The 17,762-nt window shown below is 41.1% G+C and overlaps 1 protein-coding gene across 2 annotated transcripts; it reads right to left on the bottom strand.

Moving 5' to 3' along the window:
- Positions 1–669: 669 nt before the first annotated feature.
- On the bottom strand, positions 670–14,007 carry AQP4 (aquaporin 4). Of its 2 annotated transcripts, none has more exons than XM_038543616.1 (5): positions 13,857–14,007; positions 10,133–10,547; positions 9,075–9,239; positions 8,712–8,792; positions 670–5,051 (listed from the first exon to the last, which is right to left on the bottom strand). In XM_038543616.1, the coding sequence occupies exons 1-5, from the start codon at positions 13,886–13,888 to the stop codon at positions 4,773–4,775; spliced, it is 972 nt and encodes a 323-aa protein (XP_038399544.1). In that variant the 5' UTR covers positions 13,889–14,007; the 3' UTR covers positions 670–4,772. The 2 variants fall into 2 exon arrangements, with proteins under 2 accessions (XP_038399544.1, XP_038399545.1); XM_038543617.1 differs by lacking the exon at positions 13,857–14,007 and adding an exon at positions 13,341–13,494.
- Between the last annotated feature and the right edge of the window lie 3,755 nt (positions 14,008–17,762).

The raw sequence follows: 17,762 nt of genomic DNA, 5'->3' as shown, positions 1-17,762 counted from the left end.
AGGAGTTTAGAACCTAGTAGGGGAGACAGATACCTATGCAAACTATTTCACTACAATGTGAAATACTACTATTGCTATATTGGCGAATCCTGTCACATGCTGTAAGAGAGGTACATATCCATTGGGTTCTGAAGGCACCATTCACTACTCATCTGATGTACACACTACACACTACAAAAATGATGATCCTTAATTCTCCCCTAGGGAGCCTATGACCTCTCAAAATTGAGGAGCCCCTCGAACTAAGAACCCAAGGGAGTGTCCCAGTACTTATGGTGTCTACATTATCCATCTGGGTTGCTAGAATCTGCCAAATGCCCTGAGGATGGATTTAGCAATACCAGCCTCATCTGAGTCACAGTTGTTAAGGTCTTCACTTTTAGACTCCCTGGAATGACAGCTGATCTTCAATGGCCTATTCTGCATGGAGGTGAACATTTAGAAGTAAGCCCACTAAACACAATTTCCACTGTGTACATCAGGGCCCACTATAGTGTATACTTTGCAGCCTTTCGAAACATGCCTTTCATTATATAGATCCCACCACCGTTTCATTTGGTGTTCATTATACTCAAATAGCTAAGTCTTTGGGTCATTCTAAAGGATGCTCTTAAGATCTAACTTGGAAAAACTGTGAATGAATTTTCAAACATTATCAAATGCAATGCCTACCTTTTAAACAGTAAAAGTTTATTTGCACAGATTTAGTAATATGAGATACAACATAATTCATGGAAATCAACCACAATGCTGATACTTAATAGATTATTCCAAATATTAGACATTACAGTTTAAATCTCAACATTAGCTCTGATGTTGGAGTAACATTTCAGTTAATAAATAATTGTGAATATGACCATATGTTCAGTTTATTCTCACCAGTTTATCATGAATTACAATTGTGATTTGGGTCATAAAAGTGATAAACAATTATATTTTCATAAACTGCCTGTTTATTTAATTAATCCTGAAGAGAATCTAAAAATATATTCTCATGGGTTATATAAATTAGGTGTATTTTTTAGCTCTTGGATTTTACCATGCATGGGTAACACTATAACTGCTTTCATAGGATATGGTCATTTGCAAGAGTGAGTGGCCCCAGGTTTTGAGCACTGAATTAAATGTCTTCTATGTTTTTCAGAGAACTATGAATTTCAAAAGTTAACTGTTATTTTGGGGTGATCTATAAAGTATTACCCTACCAATGCAAACACACAAAATTGGTGGTAAAGAAAGTGAGTTTAGTTCATTACACTTTCCAGATAGTAGTCACATCTTCCTAATAATTTTGGTGCCATAAACATATTAAGAAAGGCAAAATTACTTTCAGGTATAAGATATTCTGCATTTGCACATTCTATAGGGCTTATAATGAGAAGTTATATCAGGCTTATATTGTCTGATAAGGCTCTTTTTTTGAGCTCCTACTGTCACTAAGGCAATTTGTCAAACGTTCATGACACGTGGGGATAGTAGCAACATGCTGCAACAAAGGGCCTCACCAGGATTAATTTTAGTGTTTGAATTTGCTATTCGATTTTAGAATTTTTCTGCTCTTTATTGAATTTAAACCAGTAAGTAAGTTGCCTGGCTTCTTGCCCTAAGAAGAATATTTTGTCCTATTTGGAATCAGACCTCTAATAATCAGATAGTTTAATGCCAATATATATGTTATTCGAATATTTCTAATCTCTTTGTAACATTTTCGAGACTGAGCGACAGCTAGTACCTATTAACTGCATTAGAAGAGTCAGAAAGGGTAAGAATTTATGAAAAGCATTAAATGGTAGAAACAAAGTGTAGGGCTCTTACATTTAGGCAACAATTTGGGTACCAGAAAATATTTCCTTCCAGTGTAAAAGTTTAGGACTCTGAAAAAAATGCCAACTGCAACAATGAAAAAATATATTCAAATTCTGGTCCCCCAAAGTTTAAGAAAGCCCCCAAACCTAAAAATGACTCTTACTCTTTGCACTTCTTTTGACAAACTATATACATTTTCTTTGTAGGGACCATCTTAAGTTTTGGGGCGCTTGTATTTTTCCATAGGGAAGAGATGGTTGGCATTGCTTCCTGGCTGGGTATAATTCATTTATGTCCTTCCATTTTTTTCTCTCTGATCTCTTTTCTGTATATCTGTCAGCAGCACTCTCCTGGGAGCAGCACGATGCACTTCATTAATAAGAAGGGATTAAAGGAAAAAGCCCTCGTCTCCTAATACACTTGGATAATTTGGTGCCATCCACAAGGCAATAGACCCCTGCTGCATAGATGTCATTAGAAAGGTACAATTTCATTACTTTTTACTGGCAGAGCCTTGAGTGAAATACAAAATATGTTGTCTCATATGCAGGGGAAAAAAGTGCTAAAGCTTTCATTCACTTCATGCTTCTAAAATAGTAGAATGCAAAAATATATTTTATGGTTTTTACATTTATATTGCCTTCCCTTAGTAGTCCTTGAAGTCAAGCTTTTATTAAACACTGAGCAAAATCAAGATTAAAAAGGAAATTATTTACATTCTTAAATCCTAAATGAAATTCATATTTTTAGTAACTAACACATACCTACTAAGTGTCAGGCACTCTCCTAGTTGCTGGAAAACAAATTATAAAAACATAATTCATGCCTTTTTTTAAGCATTAACATATTAAATATTTTAACTCAAAGTGAGTATGAAAGTGAGCGTGTAAGAAGTAAACCACATGGCTAAATAAAAGAGATTGTAAGCCAGTAAATTGTAAGTGTATTTGAAAAATCTGTTTAACTTTTCCTCGTTAACCTAACATTTGAGCTGACTTGTTTGCTGCTGGTTGATAGCATTATTTTTTAGGCTGACGCCCCCCCCCCCGCCCCCATGTTAAGCCTTTAGTGGTATATTGTGCAAATGTTTGAAAACACAGACATAAACCATCATTAGAATCTCACCCTACTTCCTATAGATGCTGCCCCAAACAGGAAATGATGGGTCTCACTGGTGGAGAATGTGGCTCACCACACATCTGAGCAAGGGGCCTGGGATTTAGCAATCTGCCATAAAAACCATCAGTGACACTCCCAGGCGCTGCCCTGGTGTGATGACTCCCTGGGAACCGTGCGCGTCACTTTCCTAGCACCGAAGAGAATCAGGTTTAACAGTGGTCCATTATCTCACTGCCACAGACACACACCTACCACTAACACTAAAAAGTGGCACACAGTTGAAACCATGCATGGGAGAAGAAAGCCCTTGATTATCAGCTTATTTTCAAGCCGTTCTTTGCAGTGATGGGTTTTTGCTTCACTACCAGCTTTTGTTCAGTCAAATTGACATTTGCAGCTCCTTGTCTAAGATAAAGTCTAGCCTAGATGGTTAATATGATAGAGACTGGTTTCCAGAGACCATTCTACCAACCTAAGGCACAGCAGTACAGGAAGTGCAAAATATCTTGACAAATAAATGAGTCAGTAATGAAAGTACTTAAAAGCTGCGTTGGGCTACTGTGTAGATTATCTCTGCAAATCAAAGATTGGTTATCCAATCAGCATTGAATTCAGAGTGTTCTGATGTCCTCACCCTTTTACCCTGTAACCATGGCCTTCCTTGTCTCTCATGCATTTTAATTCACTAAAGTATCATCATACGTTACACTGAAGATTATCAACAAATCTCATGAGAAGTGAGAGAGCAGCAGACATGGGGACTGGACAGGGCCACTTTACACCTTCCAGAGTGAGCGGAGCTTCATAACAAATAGTGAGGATTCGGCTAGTCATGTTCTTGTCAAAAAGTAATCTCAGCTAATGTTTTAAATATAGATAACCAAGTCACAAACAAACACCCCCCCAGTTTTGCCAATAAATTACAAATATAAGCAAAATGGTTAAGTGGTTAAAAGCTTAGACTGTTAACCTCATGGGGTGTATTTGAGGATGTGCACTGAAAACAGATCAATGGTTTGATTCCAGAATATAGATTTCCTCTTTCCCTATGATTTTTTATAATGGTAATTTTTCTTCCATTCCAGTAAGACCTTATGAGACTGTTTGTCCTGTTTTGTCATAATGTGTGTTTCTTAGGATTTGGCTGTTTTATTAGATGGAACCAATAAATATACAGGGTTTCTGAACATTCTTCAAATTTCTGGGCTTTAGGTCCACAATACCTTGGGCACTGAGGAAGAGGAAGGAATATTATGAATTGGAGTTCCGGTTGAAAGTTGGGTATTTGAAATATAAATGGAAACCGTTCACAATATTGACCCTTGTCAATATTCTCTTGCCGAGGTAGTTTATAATAAGGGACTGCCCATAAAAGAGCTGGTTATAGTTCTCTCTTGAATGTGCATGACTCAGGGACATACTGTCCCTTGCCATTGAAAAACTTGACTCAGTGGAATAAATAAAATGAGAAATGGCAATCCCAGAGTCCTGGCCGAGGAGGAATAAGCAGATAGGTATGTCTATTAAGTTCTGTCAGGCAAGACTTAACCAAATCCTGATACACATTTTTAAATCGATTATTCATAAATGGTGACAATGAACTAGATTCCTATTTGCTTTGGGGACACTTTAAGAAGACTTCTTTTTTAGATTTGGAATTCAAAATAGGTTTCTTCCATTCCTCCCTGGTAGAACAAAGAAATAGTTCTTGTCTAGACTGAATAATAAGACATGAAAAAACAACCCTGCACGTGTCTAATTTATAACAAATCTGTTTCCTTAATGGGTGGAAGGAAATCTGAGGACAGTTCTGAGGGCTCCTGTCTGTTTTCAGTGCCACCTTCTAGTCATACCGATGACAACACCTCGCCTGATGGGTCCTTCCCCTTCTTCTCCTCGCCCCGGTCAATGTCAATCACATGCACCACTCCAGGTTTTAGGATCAAGTCCTCAGTCTCCACCTGACTCCTGTTGTCCTCCACTTCCATGTAGCTCCGCTTTGTTTGCTGGGTAGCTTTGCTGAAGGCTTCTTTCAAACGACGTTTGAGTTCAACATCTGGACAGAAGACATACTCGTAAAGGCCACCAGCGAGGACAGCTCCTATGATCGGTCCAACCCAATATATCTGGGGGAAAAGATGGGAGAATTATAGAGTGAAAGTGGAGGAGAACTATTCCTTTGACCAATTCATGAATATAGAGCTTAGCTGGTTTACATTAAGAGAGCAAATGTGTTGTGCAGAAGATAGCAGGATTGAAAAGAATAAAAGAACATATACCATATGCATGTCAGAGATCCGTAAATTGCTAAATAACATTTGAACAGAAAACAGGGAAAGACAATTTTCTCTTTTCTTGCTTCCATTAATTATTTTCTTTCCATTTTCTGGTAATCCTTAAAGTCAAGTGAGCTCCTCGTTGATGGTACTGCACATTAAGTGCACTCTGAGAATTCTTCAACTAAAATAGGAAAAAATTTTCTGGAGACCACTTATCTTATTTTCTCAATATCACCATCTTATGTTGGTTTTCTACATAATCGCGATCAACATACAGATTTTTTTCAGTTGAGCCTTAGTTATTCAGCAGAGCACGAAAAATGGAATCCTAGCTCCACCACTGAGCAATTTGGTGAGTTCTTAAATCAGTTACTTAACTTCTTTTATTATTATTTTTTAATATTTTATTTATTCATTTGAGAGAGAGAGAGTACGAGCGCAGGGGTGCGGTGGGCAGAAGGACAAGCAGACTCCCCACTGAGCAGGAAGCCTGATGGGGGACTCCATCCCAGGACTCCTGGGATCATGACCTGAGCTGAAGGCAGACACTTAACCAACTGAGCCACCCAGGCGCCCCAGTTACTTAACTTCTTAAACCTTAATTTCCTCATCTGCAAAGTGGGGATTATAGTAACACATATCTCATGGGTTGTAAAAATTAAGTTGAAATAATACTTGAGAAGTATTTATTAGTTCTAATTTCATAGTGGTCAGCTCATTCCATGTTTCCTAGACCATTTAAAATTGTATGCGAGTAGGCTGGTCATCAGTCATTTTCTGTATGTTATATGCTTTTCTTCCTTAAAACCTGGCTATTTGATTTAATTGAAAATGTCATGGTTTGTTCATTACTCTTCTGGCAGAGCACTTTCATCCTAACAGTTCTAACCATGGTCACTTGGTGGAAAATAAACCAGTACTGAGTTTATGAAATGATGGTTAGTTGAGGATTAGCAACTCCATAGGATTTTTAATTCAACAAATGGAAGCTTCTTATCATATTGTTATTGTGTCTAGAATAAACTAAATCTTCAGTTTCAGGAAACTTCAACACTTGCTTGGAGCATATATATGCAGCAGAATATTAGATTCAGTGGAACAACAGAAACCTTGCTTATTGAGCCAGCTGTACTTAGACTTGTATTAACTCACATAATTCCAACAGCAACCTTTGAGGTAGATATGATTCTTATTCTTATTTTAAGGGTGAGAAAACTGACACCCTGAGACAGTAAGAAGCTTGCTTAAGACGTCATGCTTAGCAAGTGCCTGAACTGGGATTTCAGGTCTGTGTGATTTCAAACCTCCCTTTTGAACTACTACACTGCTTTCCACGATACTTCACTTTTCTCATTTGAAAAAAAATACGAGGCATGCTTCTGGCTTAAGACACTCTCGGGAAATTAATTTCACATAGCATCTTCATTGCAAAGTCTAAAGAAAATTCAAAATTTGAACTGTAGCTGAGCACATATACTTAACATGGAAACTACTTGTAGAGTGGCTGCAAGAACCAAGCTCCTTATCTTGAATGGAAAGAAACTGTGTGGAGTTGACCTTCTCCATGCCCTTTCAAAGGAGAAACGAGAGCCCTCCTCTAAATGTCTTTGCATTCTGTTCCTTTGATAAGAGCTCATTAGATAGATTCTATTCCCCATGGTAAAACTCCCAAAAGGGAGACAAGGGACTGCTAAGTAATTATAATGCATTCCTAAAACACATACGAAGAAGACATCTGGCTACACGCTCCCCAAAAAGATCAAATCTTTTTGCTCTTCCAAAACAAAGTCATTATGTACTTTAAAATGACTCTCAAAATTTGTAAAAGTAAATAGTTTTAATTGCTAAAAATACAGATAGAGATTATGAAGATGAAAATTAAAATAATGTCATACTTAGAAAATTCACCATTAATATTTAGATATTATTCTAGTCTATCAATCTCCATCTGCAAATATGTTGTAAATTAGTTTTAAAATCTATGCAACCATTACTACAGAATGGACATTTGTGTTCAATAAGATTAAGTTTGTTAAGTTTGTTATAAAACAGCCAAGAAGGGGAATTTAATTCAGTCCACAAGCTAAAAAATTTCCTACTAATCAAATTCTAGCTAGCCTACTGCAACTAGTAGGTAATTAATAAAAACGTATATTTTCATTCACATTTTAAATTCCTCATAACTAAAATTAAAAAATTGTTAGTTTTCTAAATTTTGATTACAAAAGTAGTTTGAATTTAATAAAGTTGAACTTACAGTTCTACTTTTACCATAAGCAACTATGTACTGCCCATTAAAAATTTCCATTCCTGTTAATGTGTCAAATGTGTTGAGATATAAATGGATATATCAGTGGCAAAATGACCAATCTCGTGGATGCTATATATTGACATTCTTTTCATGGCTCAGTCTAAAATCTTGCTTTTGAACACTGAGTCTCATTTTTTAATGATAGAAATTACTTTTAAAGACTCAATACTCTTTTCTTAGCAGTGAATGTCTATAGTATTCTTATAATCTGTCCTCATTTGTAATGTACACTATGGCTGAGTGGATGTAACTGGGTCAATAACCAGTGTGTGAATGAGATTAAAACATAAGTGACATGTTGTTATATTCATGAATTAAAAATAAAAGCTGTAAAATAGCATTCACAGCATGTAAATGATAATAAGAGGTAGCCCTACTTGAGGCTGGCTTACATAAGTCTCATATTTTCATTGGTTATTATAAGTTAGTATATGAGTGGCTTTAAAACTGTCACATTATTCATTTAAGGGATTTAAATTCCTTTGTTGTAAGAAACAATTGAAATAAAATTGATAGCAATATTTAAAAATGGATATCACTACTCTCTGGAAGCACTGCCACCACATTAATAAGGAGGTTAGCCATGAGACTGGAAAGTGTGCCTCTTCTGAAAGTCACTTATGTTTCCAGCTCTGGCTATGGTGATAACAGCATAAACATCTGTACCATTTATTCCTCTCCATCTGCAGTTCAAATGCTTCCAACTTACATACTATTAATTGGGTTCATGCTTTTGTAAACAAAAAAAGATAAATATTTTTGCTATGGGCAGTGCTTGTAAGCATTTCTTTCTTCTTTTTCTTTTAGTTTTTTTTTGTATATATTTTGTTATGGCCAGGAAGGCTTTACTTTCAATTATTTAAACACCATATTCACCGTACCACCCTGATTATCACTTGGTCCACACAGACAACCTCCATGTAAAATATATTCTGCAGCAGTCTATCAGATATAGTGCCCAGAGCAGTGCTTATTAAAAAAGAAAGACTATTACTAAAGGCCCCAAACAGATATAAGATGAGACATTTTAAAGTAGATTTGTGCTAGTCTCTCCTTGGTCTTTATGAAAGGTGTAGTAAAGTGGGGAGTCAAGGTTGGGAGGAAGTAAGACACCTCTCGAGGAAAGAAAGAGAAAGAGCTTCATGGGTAATTGTCCTCAACTGTAAGAGGACAGAAACTGTCAACATAATGGTTACCCAGTGGTTTTCCCAATTTCCCATGATAACTGCAGGTCCAAAGGATCTGGCGGGGTTCATGCTGGCACCAGTGTAATTGATCTGTAGGGAAAAAGAAAACAACCTCAGACATTGCTGGAACAGGACTAGTAGCAGGAAGCATTCACTGCAATTTGCTACCACTTGCCAAGTCAGTTAGAGGAACGGTCAAGATGTTAGCAGCCATATCAAGATGCTCATCATAAAGTTAGCAAAATAATCACCTAAAATGGACAGATGTGGCTAGATACTAAAGAACTACAGCTGTAAAACACATCTTTAGGCCAGCTCTAGGGTGAGGATAAATGAAATGAATCAATTATTTAAATGGACTTGCAAACTTACTGCAAATAAATGTCCAATCGCAACAGAAAATCCAATTGCTAAAGCTACTGAACCAGTGACATCAGTCCGTTTGGAGTCACAGCTGGCAAAAATAGTAAACACCAACTGAAATGTGATTATCAACTCCACCAGGAGACCGTGACCAGCGGTAAGATTTCCATGAACCTAAAAAGAGAAAAATGCTCCATCTGAATTGAAGCACAAGTGCATTTTCTGTGATAACATATCATTGTGAAAAGCATATTTCATCGCTGGAAAAGACAATGGCTAATTGGAGTCATCTGTTCCACCCCACAAGTGAGACACTCCCCCTGCATCCAAAAAAGGAGGAATAAATTTCCACTCATTTTGGGCCATCACAGATAATTAATTACTCCTACAATGACCAAGCGGGAATTTGTGCTGAATGTCCTTTTCTACAAAGGAAGCAAAATGTGCCAATGCTGCATTTAACTTACAAAGGAGTTTCTGGAGAGTCTTGTAATTTTATAAGGCAATGATTAAATCCTTTAATTAGGTTTAAATTAATTAATATATATTTCAATTAAAATTTAAACTGTGTGTAGTTTTTAAATCTATCCTGGTGCTGAGCTAACAACGGATATTCCAAATCAGTTAAGAACAAAAGTAGGATCAAATGCCAATTTATTTTTTTAAGTGTAATCCTAGGTATAGATCATTTTAATTCTCATGAACATGACAAGAAACAAAATTGTTTCTTCTGCTAGTGAGCTAACAAATAGTTGCAATAAAAATGCCTTAAGCTAAATATATAGTCTAGTATAGTCATTGGGATAAGAGCGAGAGCAAAAAAGGAACACAATTTTTGTGCCACCAAGACTTAATAATATTCAAGTCACTCGATAGCAAACAATGATTATATATGGATACATTCAATGTTGCTGGGATCAGTTGTCACCCCTATCAAGAATCATCAGAAATTCTTTGGGAAGAAATTAGCAATTTTAGGAAAGTCTCTCAGGCCACTGGGGTATTACTTAGCAGAGTCTGCAAGAAGCCTGGAGTCCCAGTTTGAAAATAAGAGCTAAAGATGCTACCGTGGTGACCCCCAAGCCCCCCACCACACTGGGAGGTGTGACGAGGTAGAGAATCCCAGCTCCAATGATGGCTCCCAGGCACTGTGCTGCGACGTAGAAGACAGACTTGGCGATGCTAATCTTCCTGGTGCACACCATGGCCACCGTCACAGCAGGGTTGATGTGGCCGCCGCTGATGTGGCCAAAGCACTGCACCATGGTCGCAATGCTGAGTCCAAAGCAAAGGGAGATGAGAACCATGTCGACAGGTAGTGGCTTTTCCGTTCCACCCCAGTTGATGGTGGATCCGAGGCTGAGGAGCACAAAGATGAGCATAGCCAGAAATTCTGCTGTGACTGCCTTCCAGAAAGCTTGAGTCCAGACCCCCCGGAAGGCCACCATGATGCTCTCTCTCTTACACAAAGGTCCACACTTGCTGAAATGAAAACAAATTGTGTCAGTCTACCAAAGCAGGGTTCAAGAATTTGGGTGAAGACTCCAGGCCTGTAGCCTAGCCCGACTGTGGGGAAGGGCCCCCTCGAAGGTTATTTGGATATCAAGAAAGATTGCTTCCAGAAAACCTTCTTAATTAATTAATTGTCTCCTTAATGGTCAAATGGTGATGCTAGCCTCCTTTTATTAAATATTCGAAGATCATCCAGTTGCATTGATTTGCCCCTAGAAAGAAAAATGTCTAAATCGAGTTTCTTTTTTTTTCCCTAAAGATTTTATTTATTAATGAGAGACACAGAGACAGAGAGAGAGAGAGAGAGGCAGAGACACAGGCAGAGGGAGAAGCAGGCTCCATGCAGGGAGCGGGACGTGAGACTCAGATCCCAGGTCTCCAGGGTCAGGCCCTGGGCCGAAGGCGGCAAACAGCTGAGCCACCCGGGCTGCTCTAAGTTAATCCCCTCAGAGCAAGTTTTTAAGTTTGTTTTCTTTCTTTCTTTCTTTCTTTCTTTCTTTCTTTCTTTCTTTCTTTCTTTCTTTCTTTCTTTCTTTCTTTCTCTTTCTTTCTCTTTTCTCTTTTTTAGTTTTTAAGTTTCCATGTACTTTTAACATGCCATTTATATTTTGAACGTAAAGCAATTTAAAAAAATAGGGAGATCTTTTGCAGTTTTGCACTTCGATGCTCCAAAATTCGCATTCTGGGCATTCTGCAAATGGGTTTGTGCGGCGTGATTCTCCTCTCCCCCAGCAGAGACTGCGGATTTAGGCGGGAGGCCAGAGAGGAGGAGCCCAGGAACGCTGAAGCCCTGAAGGCCGTCTTTGGAGCAGGTAAAGTCGTTCGGGGGAGGGGAGCTCAGGGTGACCGGCAGGGGTGGTGGCAACCGGCGGGGCCTGGACAGGGACACTCCCTCCTTCTCTCCTGCGGACCTGGACCCGCGGCGCTCGGCGGTGTCAGCCTCCGGGGCGGGTGCCAGGTGGGCAAACAGCAGCCTCGCAGCGCCGGCCCCGCCCCCTCCCAGGCCCCGCCCCTCCACGCCCAGGCCCCGCCCCCTCCACGCCCAGGCCCCGCCCCCGCCCCAGTCCCAGGCATCCGCGACTGCCGGGCGGGGCAAAGCTGCATCCTGGCCTCCGTCAGGCTTTTGCAGGGCTGGGGGGCAGCCCCTTCGTGTACCTCTCCCGCCCTCCACCCGCGAAGCTACCCCTCAGACACGCCTCCCCAAAGGGATCCTGGAGGCGGGTGTCGCGCCCCAGGCACCCCGCCCAGGGGGACGGTGGTCCTGGGAGCAGAAGCCTCCGCGCTGTTCGCCAGCGTCTTCTTGGCGGCCTCCTCCTCCTCCCGCGGGGCCCAGAAAGACGGCGGGCGCGCCTCTTCCGGGGGACCTTGTACGTGTGTGTTGGGAAGCGCAGGGGGTGGGGGGCAGCAAGACAGCCATTGCGAGGAGGCACTTGCTTCCTCCAGTCTGGTCTGTTTTCCTCTTATTGTCTGAGGATCTTTGGAGCTGAGAAGGGATGCGGCTCGAGGAATTTAGTGCCAGCTGCTCGTTTGGGCAAGAAGTGGCTAGAATTCCCGACATGGAGGGCAATTACTCTAGTTACTCGATTATTCCAGGCACTTGCCCCTCTCCTTTGCCTGTTTTACAGTCGTGAGAGCGAAGAGCTGTGGAGAGGCTCTGATCACCAGAGGACTATGAAAAGGGTATTTGAACAGATTAGAGTTTTTATAGCTTTCCCCTTGGTATATAAGGAAGAGAACCCCCACCCCCACCCCACCCCCACCCCCACCCCCACGCCTTGCTGTTCTCAGGAGCCTGGGTTCTGCATGAGCAGTGGGGAAATGCTGTGCCAAAAAGGGCTAGGGGAATGCTCCCTTGACCTTTAGGATCTCAAGACAGCCTCTGCTTTGATAAGGGACTTTGCTTCACAGTTGGCAGGAGAAACCCACTTTCTGCCCAATCTGGGGTGGCTCCAGAAGGGGGACAGCCAGCCCTGACCTAGGTGTCTTCTGCTCGTGAACTCCTCCAAGTGAATCATGTAATTACAAGAAAGCCCAGCTGGGCTGACGATGACATCATATTCCCCAGAGGAAGAGAAAATAAAGAGACAAAACAGCACTTGGAATGGGGCAGGGAGGATGCCCTGGGAGAGATACTAAGAATGTCCCAAAGGGGGCGAAACTCAAAGAACTCACAGATTGGAAAAGAAGTTAGGAAGGGGGCTTTCACGCTCACCAGCAGCGCCCGGCCTCCACCTGCAGACGGCAGGGCAAAGGGGCTACCAGAGGTGCTGGTGGTCTGTGGCTGGGGGCTGTGGGAAAAAGAAAAAGGACAAAGCAGGAAGGGAAGGAGGCTGGTGGGCAGGAAGCCTCAGGTTCCTTTTCAGCAGCACAGATCACCAGGAGAGGCGGGGCCCTGGCAAAAGGCCGCCTCCTGGCCATACAGGTCTCCCTCACTTTTCCCAGTCCCCCAAGTTCTATCTCCCTGCCTATTCGCACATGCTTCTCCAGAGACCTAATTTAAGAAACTCAGTTGCTCTTTCAACTTCAAATTTTCATCAGCCAGAGGAATTAAAACAACAACATCATCATCATAAAAAACAACCAACCAAACAACCCCCCAAAACCCCAAATAGAGAAATATGCTCCGTAACAGTGCATTTAGCTTTTTTGGAAAGCCTACAGAATCTAATCTCCGTCCAGGGCAGAGCTGAACAGCCTCAGTTAGCTGCGAACCCCAAAGTTCCCAGGCAGCACATACATACCCCTGGTCTTACAAGTGCTCACCTGGGCAGGCACAGGCTGTCATAGCTCCTGTTATTATCGGCAGTGTTCCCTTATGCGTTCACACTCGCTGAAAACGGATCAACACTATTTGTTTTGCTTCTTTCGCCCCAGAACAAAGGGGGTTTGTTGATGTGCCCGGGTTGTACTGAACCGGCCACATTACTTTCTAGCTGAACACATAGCCTGATCCACTTCTGGGCAGCTGAACCTCCGGGTGAGTAATTTTTCTGATGAAAAATACTGCAGATAGATTCACCTCCGTAGGGTAATTTCCCTGTGCAGGTGCAGGTCTCCAATATTTGGAGGATTTGGCAACAAAGCATCCTTCTTTTCCTGCTACTTTCTCTATGCTTCTCTTATGAATATGCCCAGGACCCAGATCTAAGAGAATCACCTACCTACCCTCTAGTTTCCTTCTAGATTCTATCTGAGACAGCACATCTATCTATAACAAAGGAGTCAAAATTTCATCTTTTGGCCCCGTTCTTTGTCCCCTGAGGGCAAAGAAGGACTTACCCCCACTGCCTTGCTGCGGGTCTGCCACTCATGCCTTCCCCGGCCAGAGTGCAGCTCTCATTGCCTGCCCCCAAGCTCTGGGAGTCAGATTACGGCCACTTGTCTGATTGGGTTTTTGGAGTGAAGGGGTGGAAAGACTCTGCACCATGTGGCAATCGTCAAGTTCTATTTGAACTTGAAATAACTTTTCTCCACCTGATCATGGTAGACACAGGGCATTTCAGGAACACAAAATGTTTGCTTACATTGTATTTCTTTAGCTGGTAATCTTTGAAAATGAGGATTTCCTCACATTTTATTTGAATTCTTCCCACCACAAAGAATTGCTGAGAGTCTGTCTTGTTCGGTTATGTGTTGGGGTTGAAATTGGGCACCCATGAGAAAGCAGATCTGTGTTATCCAGCAGTTGAGATAAATTGAGATCTGGGCTGTAGTGCATTTGCTTTTGGGAGGCTGAATATTCAGTGGGTTCTATTTGAAGTTTTTGACCTGAGAAGTGGCATTTTAAGTACAATGGGTAAGTCCATTTGTAGCCTGGGCAGCACTGATTTGAATAATAGGAAAATATGAAAAATAGCAAATAAGACTACTCCGGGGTGCTCCACTGACTGTTACATTAGTGACAATTATTGAGTAAGAAGTAGCAAATCTAAAAATGTGGAGGTTGGGTGGGGACAAAATTTTTGGAAATCGTAGGTAAATTTAATATCTGCAAACTTAGGGACAAGATTGAGTACATCATTTGTGGGCCCAGTGTGGAATGAATGCATCACAATTACAATTTTTTGCTTTCTTATCTTGTTTAGAGACGTGAGATTTGGGAATGGCTGAAAAGCTATTAGAAAGAGGACTTAAAATTTTGAGTGTGACAATTTTATTATTGTCTCAAGCATTCTCAAATAACGAAGATTAAATTTACATCTTTAAGAATGTGGTTGCACACTAATGGTTGTCTATCAGAGGGTTTGGCCTTCGTAAAATGCGCTCCCTGAAGGTAGGAATAAATTCTGAGGAGATGGGGGAAGAGGGCATTTATGTGAATCTACAAAGAACACTCAAACCTTTTGGTGTGGATTCTTAAAGCTGTTTACCACTCAGATTTTAGAGTGTGATTTAAACAAATGAATCACAAAAAGTTTTTAAAAATTTAAAAACGTTGATTTTCTAGACAGATGTACTGATTGCTCTGACCCCAAGACCGTTGAGTCAGAAGGTACCGTGAGGTCTATGAACCCAAGGAAGGATGAGTCCTTCCAGCAGTGCTGAGGTCCTTCCTTGCGAAAGAAACCTCTGATCTTTTCCACAGGAACCCACAATGAGTGGTGCTCCCTCAGGGCTGCTGGTTGTTGAGAGGACATTTTTCAGGTCCTCTCTTTGCAGGTTGCCCTAGGCTCATTAGCATTCACTCTCTGGCCTTGGCAAGTTCCCGTCACCATTTTACAAAGTGCCAGCAAAACTTGGTTACCAGGGTTTCTCAGACTCTTTCTCTTTCTTCTGGCTGGCTGATCACTACCCTGGTAGCATATGTTGACAGTTCCTAAGGGATGGCTATTCCCACCAAGGGAAGGGCCACCCGAATTGGCACCAATTGGCACACTTATTAGTACTCTGGGCAGAGTGGTTTACAATTGACCAAGGATTAACCCTTCACCTACTGGCGGTAGTTTTTCTTATTAGGTATTAATTATTGTCTTTTTTTATATTTGAGGAAGTATTATCGATTCTCCTGAAACACTTTCAACCTTGCCCTATAATTAGCTGCTTGCTTGACTTTTCTTTGGACTCAGGACAGAGTTTCCGATAGAATTGTCTGGGGTGATGCGTGCAGGATAAAGATGGAAGAAAGCAGCTTCAATGCGTTTGTGAGGATGGTGTGGGCAATATGGGGTGGGAGCAATGGTGAATATAAGTAACAGCTTCTAAGTTGATCAGTTTTGAACCGGCCTGGGCCCAGGCCCAAATGGGATTTGGAATCTTAAATTTTTTCCCCCATTGGTAACTTGAAAAGGGCCTAATTCATTTAACAATGGAACACCAATTTACTGATTAAATCTTCTTGACTTTTTCTTTTAAAGATTCTATTTATTTATTCATAAAAGACATACAGAGAGAGGCAGAGACATAGGCAGAGGGAGAAGCAGGCTCCATGCAGGGAGCCCCATGTGGGACTCGATCACTGGGATCACAACCTGAGCCAAAGGCAGATGCTCAACCACTGAGCCACCCAGGTGCCCCTCTTCTTGACTTTCATATTGTATAGTGCTATGATCTTTGGGGTTATGGTAACATGGCACATTGATTTAAGATCAGTGTTCTAGGAGAAAAATGAGAGAAGAGTAAATGAAAAATTCAAGGGTACTCAGCAAAACTCAGCTGATTGACACACTTTGCTTCCAAATTTTTAATGTAGCACACCACACTGTTTTCTTTTGGTGCTGATGTATATCTTTGGGGTTTGTGGACTCTTTCTCTCACCCTTGCCCTTGGAACTTTTAATATTTCTTCACGTATTCAGAGATTGAAGACTAACACAAAAGCACTAAAAATGCCAGCAGTGCCTCAGTACCAGACGGGAAGTGTCTCCAGGCTGATAGGGGCAGATTCAATCGCAAGTCATAAATCTTACTTTGCTTTTCATGAATCTCAGCATCATGAAATCCCCCCAGAGCACTTATATATCAGTATGTTCATTAAAAACAAACAAATAAACAGAATAACAGCGGCAGCCACAACCACAACCCCCACAACAAAGGGCTTTAATAGAGCTTTGTTCCCTTTTCAAAGAGATGTTGCCTTACTGTTAGAATTCAGAGTGGTTTCCAGAAATATAGTTCACCACCAAAAGAGTGAAGTAAAAATAATAAAAAAAAAACCCAGCAAGGAGCCAAAATGCTCGCCTTTGTCTCCCATTTCTCAGTTAGGTGAATCTTAGAGGACTGAGGTCTTTCCATTGGAAGTGGAAACTTTCAGAGATCATCTCTGGCCCTGCCCTTGTGCCCCCACGGATCCAGGTTTTCCCGTTTGGTACAGCAGGCACATTTTCCTTGATTCACATCCAGGCGGACTCTGCTTTGGCTGGGGAGTTGTACTCTGCTGACATTTAAGGCAGGAATTCCCTGGGAAAATAGTCAAGAGATTCTTTTGGTGCTGCTGGCAGGGCTCCAAAGGGTTTAGGGTTCCCCTCTCTAGACGAATGGGGAGGGAGGCAAAGAGAAACAGAAGGACTTTATTGAGTGACTGTATTTCATCTGAAGCTTGCACAAAAAAGCAGAAATGTGGTTGGATGACTGGATACTTTTCTTACCCCTTATCTCTTGCCCAGCTATTGTGACAGTTTGGAGTTTGGTTGGGCATTTTAAAGGCCACTTGGACATCCACAGTGGAAAATCAGCTCTCCGGGGGAAGCAAAGGACTTTGGGATCTAATGGGTCATAGCAAAATGTTTTAAATGATCAATCATTGAAGTGCAGTCTGTACGAATAATTGTTCCAACATTTAAATTAAACGTGAACAGATGAGGAGGTAAACCAATGTTTTGGTGATTATTATCACTTGTTATCATACAGGAAAGCTCAGAATCCTCATGTTTTTAATAGATTAACCAAGATATTCCAAGTTTCAAACAAAGAGCAAGATGTTTAAAATTCTGTGCACAAAGGAGCTGTAATGGGGGGAGTAGACCAAAAAACCAGGCACTTAAAAAATACTTTGGAGTAATGCTAGAAACAGAACATTTTCTAACAAAGGAGCAGAAATGATCATCATCTGTGACCACAAAAAATGTGACTGACTCTCCTAGAACTACCCTTGGATGAGACTTTTACTAAAAACTTGCTCTTGCTACTTTCCTAAATCATCATAGGTCTCTCTCTTTGAACTCCTTAATTCTCTTCTTTAACCTTCGAC

Source organism: Canis lupus, chromosome 7 (genome assembly GCF_011100685.1).
Source record: "Canis lupus familiaris isolate Mischka breed German Shepherd chromosome 7, alternate assembly UU_Cfam_GSD_1.0, whole genome shotgun sequence".
Classification (NCBI taxonomy): Eukaryota; Metazoa; Chordata; class Mammalia; order Carnivora; family Canidae; genus Canis; species Canis lupus.
The sequence above is the reverse complement of the archived record's forward strand: the minus strand, read 5'-3'. Positions and strand labels throughout refer to the sequence as shown.

Coding starts and splice junctions, on each gene's coding strand:
- AQP4 (XM_038543616.1), bottom strand. CDS start 13,888: ATGAGTGGCAGACCCGCAGCAAGGCAGTGGGG. Junction 9,240..10,132: donor GGGGCTTGGGGGTCACCACG/GTAGCATCTTTA, acceptor TTCTCTTTTTAG/GTTCATGGAAATCTTACCGC. Junction 8,793..9,074: donor CGATTGGACATTTATTTGCA/GTAAGTTTGCAA, acceptor TTTTCCCTACAG/ATCAATTACACTGGTGCCAG.